The sequence below is a fragment of the Dasypus novemcinctus genome, chromosome 3 (assembly GCF_030445035.2).
Source record: "Dasypus novemcinctus isolate mDasNov1 chromosome 3, mDasNov1.1.hap2, whole genome shotgun sequence".
Lineage (NCBI taxonomy): Eukaryota > Metazoa > Chordata > Mammalia > Cingulata > Dasypodidae > Dasypus > Dasypus novemcinctus.
Window position 1 is genome coordinate 149947446 of NC_080675.1, and position 7956 is coordinate 149955401.

A 7956-nucleotide genomic window follows, 5' to 3' on the forward strand; every position below is an offset into this window, starting at 1 on the left:
CTCTGGGCCACTGCTCCACACTGCCTCCCCATGGCCTGGCTAAAGGCTTCAGGGAAACTGAGCTCTCTTCTAGGGTGTTTTCCTCCCTGTATCAGAAGCCCTTTAGGGGTCTGTAAGGAAGACTGAGCATCTTGGTGATGCCTGAGAAGCCTAAGGAACTGCTCCCTTGGGCAAACGGTGGCTGCCCAGGCATGCGCTCCCCTTCCAGTCCCCAGGACTGCTCCCAACAAGCACCGCTCAGGCCCAGACCATCATGCTGGCGGCAATGGGACAACTCCAGCTCGGACAGCCTAGGGAACTGGGTCTGAACACAACACATCCCAAGAGATGCCATTTCCCCCAGTCCAGCTGGGGGAAGGAGTGGGAGCCTGGGGAGCCCTCCTGGTGTGAGGGAGTGTGTAGAACGGAGCGCATGACATTTTAAAGGGCTGCAGTCCTCCACCGGTGCCTCCCCTTCTCAAGGTGCAGATAGCCAGTCTGAGATGCAGAGTGGGGAAGGGTCTTGCCTCGACTGCCAGGCCAACCCTGGTCCCCCAGATGGTGACAGAAATGACAGCTGGCCAACCTGACTCTCCCAGGTTACCTAGTGGATACCTAGGGGCCTAGCGTAAACTGACAGACGTGACTGTCTCCCTCGCTACCCCATGACCTTCCCCAGCCCTAACCTCACCGTACCCAGCTCTTCCTGGGATCCCTCCAGCCCCGGCCTGTGAACAGGGGCTCTCTCCTGTTTTCCTTAGGGCAGGAAGAGATGCACAAGTACAGAAAATAATTTAATAGAGAAACAATGAATTACATTATTCTTCACACCCAGCCTCCGGCAAGAACAGAGAACTCTTGCTCCCGGGAGGAATTTAAGGGCAGAAGGGTTAGAAGCCACCAGAACCTCTCTGCTTTTTAAAGAGAAACCCCAAAATAACTCCAAGTGTGCATATTCTTCTCCAGCTTGAAGTCACCTTGCCCTCATGCTGGAGGTTGGAGGTATTTGTAGCCCCACTGGGGAGACAGGGAAACCCGAGCCCAGAAAGGGGAAGGAGCGTGCCCAGGGTCACCTGTGGTAGTGGCAGTCTTGAATCCCCTGGACGGCAATGCCCCCAAGGCCCTCTCTGAGGCCCTCAAACCCCAGTACACATCCAGCTCTTTGGCAAGCTGGGGGGCAGGCCCTGGCAAGAAGGAAGTGGGAGGGAGGGGGCCAAAGATCCCCTCCCCTGTGCCCCCTGTACTAGGGCAGGACCAAGGCATGGGTTTCTGAAATCTGCACCTCCCCTACCAAGTATATTATTTTCATGCTTGAAGTACTATCTTAAAATTCTGAGATGGTAGGCAGGGGTCAGCTTCCAGGAAGACTGGAAGAGCTCGGCGGGGCTGAAGGGTCCCTGAGGGGTCTTGGATTGCTCCATTCCAGTGCAATGAGGGAGGTGAGTTGGAAGAAGGGCTCCTAGGAAGGACAGGGGTGGGCACAGGGTGCTGGCTGTCTACTGGCAGGGAGGAGGCAAAGCAGACTTGTCCTGCAGAGGATCCTGTGCTGCCTCCTCAGAGCAAAAATGTTAGCAGCCTTGATGCTCCTTTCCCGCAAGGTTGTGGGCTCAGATCCAGAAATTTGACAGGCTCGGGGCCCAGGAACCATCCAACAGCAATGTTTAAACTTCCGAGGTAAAGGTCACCTGAAAGAAAGGCTCTCCTCCCAGGTCCTGCCTCCCACCTCCTGGGGCCCAGGCCCAGGGCTCGCAGCACACATGGAGCAGCCTCTGCGGGGAGGAGAGCACCCGAGGGAGGCCGGGGACCCTGGGATGTGGAGGTCTCAGAGTTGCCCACCCAGGAAGCCCGCTCCCAAGGATGCTCCCCAGGGCTGCAGAGGGCCACTGAATTCCAGGGGTTGATCCACGGGCCGGCCTAGGATGAGCGTGCCTTCAACTCCAGGGTTCGGGTGGCCCACGGTCTGTCCAGTCATCCTCTGGGGTCACTGCAGGGTGCAAGCTGTGAAGGGGCAAGGAGGGAGGGTCAGTCTTGGGTCTCTGGCAAGGCTGCCCCCAGCCCTCACTCTTCCTTGGGTGGAGGGCCAGACCCCCAAAGCAGGACTTACAGCTACGGACCGACTCCGACAGGCCCTCTTTGTCCAGGCTCTCTGCTTCCCAGCGAGAGTCCCTCATCTGCGGGACACAGGCAGCACAAGGGTGGGCGGCAGCCAGAGGCAGAGCCACACCCAACAGCCACTGAGTGACCGTGGGCAGGGAGGAGAGGCCTTCAGACCAACGGGGAGAGGGAGACAGACACACACACAAGATGGACAGGGCACAGCCACAGGCAGAGAGGAGCCGAACACCCAAACCCTCATTCCACTGTGGTCCCCAAGCCTCACCTTGACCTGCTCCTTCAGGTATTCAGCTCGAGCCATGAGGTTCTGAACCTACCAAGGGAAGACACGTCTGTAGGTGTGGGAAGGGCAAGGGCCTCCCTCCAGATGCTCTCCAGAACCCTCGGCCTCATTAGAACAGCTTTTCCCAAGTCCTCGGCCTGCTCCCGCCTCCAGGAAGCCTTCCCGAGTGCACTAGCTCAGCACTTTCCTGCTGCTACATTCCCAGATGCTAACTATCCCACTGCCCTGATCTGAGCACCTCATCCCCAAAGGGGCCAAATCGGGGAGGTTTGACTCCCAGACTTGGAACACTCTGAGGGGAGAGCACTCCAGAGGGAAATCTGAGGAACTCCCCAGAAAGCAGCAGAGGAAAAGGGGAAGAGGAGGCCCATTCCCAACCCTCCCGACCCTAGTGGGCACCTCGGAGTGAAGCAGCTCCCGCCTCCGGCCTGGCGGCTCCGCTGCAAAGAGAAGGTGCATGGTGAGGGCAGGGCAGCCAGGGCCCGCGGGGGTGTGAAGGTGGGGCCTCACCTGCCAGCAGCAGCAGCAGCTCCCCCAGGCTGTGCTGGTACAGGTCCAGGGCGTCCTGCTCCCCGCCAACTTCCTCCTCCTGCAGCCACATGACACCAGGTCTTCCAGGGCTGTGACCCGGCTTCCCCCCAGCCCCTCCTGCATCTCCCCCACCAGGCACGCACCTTGGCCGTGGCAGCCGAAGCCACGTCCAGGGCAGCCAGGAGGCGCGGCTTGTCCCGGGCCATCTCTGGGATGAGAGTGCGAAGGCTCAGGGTGAGGAGAGCAGCCTGTCTTCCCATCTCGGGGAGCCTACTCCACCCTGCCTCCCCCTCAGGCTGGAGGGAGGTTGGCCAGGGGCCTGGGCCTACCTCTGAGCAGGTCTCGGGCAGAGGGCCCCTGCCTCAGCAGGGCCTGATTGGAGGAGGAGACGATGGCTTTGAGCTCCTCAGCCCGGGACACGTACTGCCCCACCTGTAGGAGGGTGAGGGGCTGAGCAGGGACTATCCCAACCTCACCTCCTAGCACCCACCTCCCCGTCCTCCCCTGGGTCTGCAGTGACTGCCCCCAGCTGCAACAACGCCAGTTGACTGAGGCTGGCCTGACCCCTTTCCAGCACTCTGTTCCAGGAGAGAAAGCTCAAGTTCTGAGGGAGCACTTTCCCAGCAGTGTCAGGAGCCCTGAGCCCCTGTCTACCCCTCCCCTACTTCCTCACAGGGTCTTTCATTCGCCCACCTTTGCTTTAATTGCCTCCTTCCGCTGGGCATCCACTTCATCTGCAAGAGTGGGGTTTATATGAGGAGTCTAGAGGGACTCCTGACCCCCTCCAAACCCTCTGGGATCCCCAAAAGCACCAAGTTCCACTTTTTCTCTCTGCTTTATCTCCACAAAACCCAGTGGAGATCTTTTGGAATGTATCCACTGCAGCTACGGCCGGCCCCAGCCCAGGCCCGGGCTGGGACTCACAGTGCAGAGCAGGCACGAAGAAGTCCAGCGCCTTGCAGTAGAGAGACAGGGCAGCCGCGGCATCCCCCTCCTGGTCCTTCTTCACAGCCTGCACCACCAGGGCGGTCTGGGGGACGGGCAGAGCACAAGTCATGCCCACCTCCCCCAACGCCGGGCCCTCCAATGCTCAACACGAGTGGGGAGGAGCAGGTCCCCCAAGTCCACCCTCTTCCCGTGTCCTCAAGTCACCTGCTCACCATGGAAGGGAGCAGATGAGACCCCCTAACCTGCCCCCACCCCACCCCATTCCCGTTGGCCTGCTCACTGCCCGCGCCAGGCTCTCCCCACTGGGCATGTGCTCCAGGTCCACCCAGGGATGGGTGAAGAAGTCCTGGAAGGCGATGCGACGGCTGGGGTCCCGCTCCAGGAGCCGCTGCAGCAGGTCCCGGCAATCCCGGGAGAGTGGGGGCCGCAGGGGGAGCTGCGGGAGGCAGGGGGACACATCACACTGGGCTCCCGCACCTCTGCCCCTGCCGAGGGCTTGGCAGGATCACCCTGAACTGGGATGCCCTGGAGGCACATGTTTGACGGGTGGAGAATCAGAGACCAGCAGGAACAGCTGTGATGGGTCACGGTGGTGGAGCCAACTGCAAGCCCGGCCTTCTTGCCCTGGGCTCCTGTCCACACCTCAGTGGGGCCATTTGCTGCCGCATAACCGTGTTTATGGGGGCTTCTCCCCCTCCCTGCAGTACGTGCCTGGGCAGGCTGGCCCTGTCTGCTTTGGCCTTCACTCAGAGCCTGTTTGGTTTTCTGTGGGGCAAGCCCTTTGCTGCCTATTGTGCCTCAATTTCCAGTCTAGAGCACGTCCCATCACCATGAAGGTGGCCTGGAGTCCACACTCTAGGCTGTGGCAGATGGGAGTGAGGTCTCCAAACTCAGGGCCTTGTCCCTCCATGCCCCCAATGGTTGCCATGGCCCTGCCAGACCCACCTCGATAACCCGGTTGCTACGGATCTTCTCTTCCAGCTCCGAGAACGACCTGGAGGCAAAGGGAGGCTGCCCGAAGAGGGCTTCTGCGGAGGGAGGCAGAGGGGTGGCTGGGAGGGTTGGGGTCAAGCTGGCCTGGCCCAATCCTGCGGAGGAGGCTGGTGCCTGTTAAAGCAGGGGCCCTGGGGAGGCAGACCTCTTCAGGAGGAGCCCAGAGGCCTTGCCTAGGGACCCAGTGCAGTCCCTGGGGTGGGGACAGGGGGCTGAGCTCTCACCGTAAAGGATGACCCCCACGGACCAGAGGTCCACGCGGGCGTCGTACTGTCGCTGACACACCATCTCAGGGGCCATGTAGAGTGGAGAGCCGCGGAGCACATGCTTCTCATCCCAGGGGGACATGTGCTGTGCAAAGCCGAAGTCTGCAGGAAAGAGGATGGGCACAGGGCTCAAACTCTAGCTGCTTCCTGGCCTTTAAAGCCTCCTCGGTGCTCCAGCTGCAGGGTTCCTCCCCACCCTCCAGACCCGCCAGGACCAAGCCTTCTTCCCAGTCTGCTCGGGCCATTTCTTTTGTGCTTAGCTTGGAATGCTCTCCTGCATCTTCCTCTGGGGATGTACATCTTGCCTTGCACATTGCCCTCAGGGAGCAACATGGATAAGCCCCGGGGGGATAGAGCCCTCCCTCACTGCTCCACCAAGCTTAGCCTATACCACATTCTCTGGCCTCTAGGCTCAAGTCAAATCGTGTCCAAGTGTTGTCAGGAGCCACAGGAGTCACAAGCACCGCCTCCCTCCCCATCCCATACCCTCCTACACTGCTAGAGATCAAACCACAGTCTGAGCCCCAATCCTGGTGAGAGCCTTAGCCCTGATCCTGGTCATAGACTGAGCCCTGACTCCCCTCAGTACACTACTGGTGTCGGGTGTGGATGGCCTGAGAAAGGTCCGATCTGGTGATAGGGCCATCCCTGGATTCCCTAGCCTATCACTGTTTGATGACTCAATAGAGGGCTCCATGAGAACCAAGTGTGCTGAGGGAGGCCTCTGCACACCCACCCTCCAAACCCCATCCCTGCTAGTCCAGACCCAGACCTGCCAATTTGAGGTGGGGCTTCTCCAAGGAGCTCAGCAGAATATTCTGGGGCTTCAGATCCAGGTGAGAGATGTTCCGTTCATGCAGGAACTGCAGGGCACTAGCTGAGGAGTGGGACCCATGCAGACAGGTCAGCGGAGCCCGGCCCACGCCTGCCTCTTGCCTCCCAGGTTGCCAGCCACCTTTCAAACCCGTACAACTCTCGTTCAGGCCCCGCTGGTTTCCTGAAGGCCTCACGTGCAAGCGCCAGGCTCCTGCCACTTCTAAGAGTTTGCCCCCTGCCCAGACTGCCCTTCCTCCTCCCCTTCACAAATCTCTCCTCCTCCCAGAGGCCTGGATGCCCCAGCGCTTTAAAAGCTTGCTCTTTTCCTTGGCAAAGCACCTGGGTGCTACCCACCCAGCCCTGGAATGTCTGACAAGGTTCTTAAATGATGTTTCGCACGTGGAAACCTGGACTCCCCACAGGTGTGGGGCTCCTTCCCCTCTGTCTCCCTCACAGCATCCTTGAGCAGGGCTGGGCACATGGGAAACACAGGGCCTAACAATCCCAGCCGGGCAGCGGGGAGGGGGGAGGGCAAACACAGGTCAGAGGCTTTTACCCAACTGCTGCATGAAGACACGAGCCACCTTCTCGGGCAGAATCCTGCGGGCATGGATGAAGCGTGACAGGTCGCCCCCGGCACAGAACTCCATGATGAGGTAGATGTTGTCGCTGTCCCACTGTGGTCGGAGGGAGAGAGACAGCCTGAAGAGGGTGTCCCTCCTCCAGGCCCTCCGGAAATGGCCCCGCCCCAGGCCCGCACCTGGAAGTCTTTGAGCTGCACGATGTGGGGGTGTCGGATGCCCTTGAGGATCTCGATTTCTGTCAGGAGGTTCTCCACGGATGCCTTGTTCAGACTTTTCTTGGCCACGCACTTTATGGCTACCACTTCGCGGGTGTCCTTCTAGGGGGACAGGAGATTTGGGGGCTCTGCCTGGAAGGGGCCTGCTTCCCTCCGTCCACTCACACAACCCCTGAATGGGCTCATGCCCTGCAGGCCAAGGAAATCCGCATTCTGGAATCCCGGCCTCCCAAGCCAACCTGTTCCCAAACTCTCTTCACCGCATTCTAGAATGCCCCCGCGAAGGCATGCCGCGCAGTCTAGAACTGCCCACTCTTCCTCCTAACTGGGTTCAGCCTTCTAGAACCCAGACCCAGCCTCCTTCCAGCCCACACAGAATCCTTCCTGTTGGAGCCTGTTTCTCATTGACACCCACTCTCCAACGCTGCAAGTGTCTCCACCGACCTCTCCAGACAAAACATGCCTGTGTAGGGACGTTTGTTGTTCCGACCTATGGGTGGCAGTCGGCTCCAACGTCTCCACTGCACAGTCAGTTTGGGGCGAGCCAAGCGGCCGGCCCCACTGCCCTCACCCTGTCTCTAACCTCTCCCAGTTTCCCCACCGAGCACTCGGATGGTTTGCTCAGGGCTTGGAGGGCCCAGGGGCCAGGTCCTGAGGGAATTCTCCTCGTGCCACCCAATCCCTGCCTTGCGCGGGGCGCCCCTGGCCAGCACGCCCGCCGCGCCCCGCACACCCACCTTGGCGTAGGCCTTGTATACCGTGGCGTACGTGCCGCTGCCCAGCCGCTCGGTCAGGATGAAGCCGTCCAGTCGCGGGGGGCACCAGCTGGGCCCCGCCATCCCGGCCGCCCCGCGCCCGCCGCCAGGTGCTTCCTGGTTCCCGGCGCTGGGTTCCGGCCCGGAGCGGGGCGCGAGGCCGGTAGGCTCCACGCTGCCCCCAGCGCCGCCCGCCGGAAGTGCAGCGCGGCGAGCCGGAGGCGGGGCGCCCCCTCCCGCAGCCGCCCGGCCGGCGTTCCCGCCTCGGGCCCCAGGATCCGCCAGCTCCCTCAGGGCCGCTTGGGGATACTGAGGCGCCCCGCGGAACACCCACTCAGGAATCTCACTTAGAGATGGCCCACGTGACGGGTAGGGAGAGGAGCGGTGGTGGGAAGGGGTGAAGAGCCCAGCTGAGGAGGTGAGGGGTGGAGAGGAGATTCAGGGAGGTCCCGCAGGTCTCCCCTACCTCAA

General features: G+C 61.1%; 1 protein-coding gene across 3 annotated transcripts; it reads right to left on the reverse strand.

The window, feature by feature from the left end:
- Positions 1–760: 760 nt before the first annotated feature.
- On the reverse strand, positions 761–7673 carry ULK3 (unc-51 like kinase 3). 3 transcript variants are annotated; one of them, XM_004473500.5, is made up of 16 exons: positions 7468–7673; positions 6692–6832; positions 6488–6608; positions 5888–5992; positions 5074–5217; positions 4802–4884; positions 4137–4292; positions 3833–3938; positions 3602–3642; positions 3238–3340; positions 3052–3116; positions 2888–2966; positions 2777–2817; positions 2360–2407; positions 2084–2150; positions 761–1977 (listed from the first exon to the last, which is right to left on the reverse strand). In XM_004473500.5, the coding sequence occupies exons 1-16, from the start codon at positions 7567–7569 to the stop codon at positions 1961–1963; spliced, it is 1419 nt and encodes a 472-aa protein (XP_004473557.1). In that variant the 5' UTR covers positions 7570–7673; the 3' UTR covers positions 761–1960. The 3 variants fall into 3 exon arrangements, with proteins under 3 accessions (XP_004473557.1, XP_012386456.1, XP_058150491.1); XM_012531002.4 differs by having other exon boundaries at positions 6692–6829; positions 7468–7642; XM_058294508.2 differs by having other exon boundaries at positions 6488–6633; positions 7468–7632.
- Positions 7674–7956: the final 283 nt, after the last annotated feature.

Coding starts and splice junctions, on each gene's coding strand:
- ULK3 (XM_004473500.5), bottom strand. CDS start 7,569: ATGGCGGGGCCCAGCTGGTGCCCCCCGCGACTGGACGGCTTCATCCTG. Junction 2,967..3,051: donor CTTCGGCTGCCACGGCCAAG/GTGCGTGCCTGG, acceptor ATGTGGCTGCAG/GAGGAGGAAGTTGGCGGGGA. Junction 2,818..2,887: donor GCTGCTGCTGCTGCTGGCAG/GTGAGGCCCCAC, acceptor TTCTCTTTGCAG/CGGAGCCGCCAGGCCGGAGG.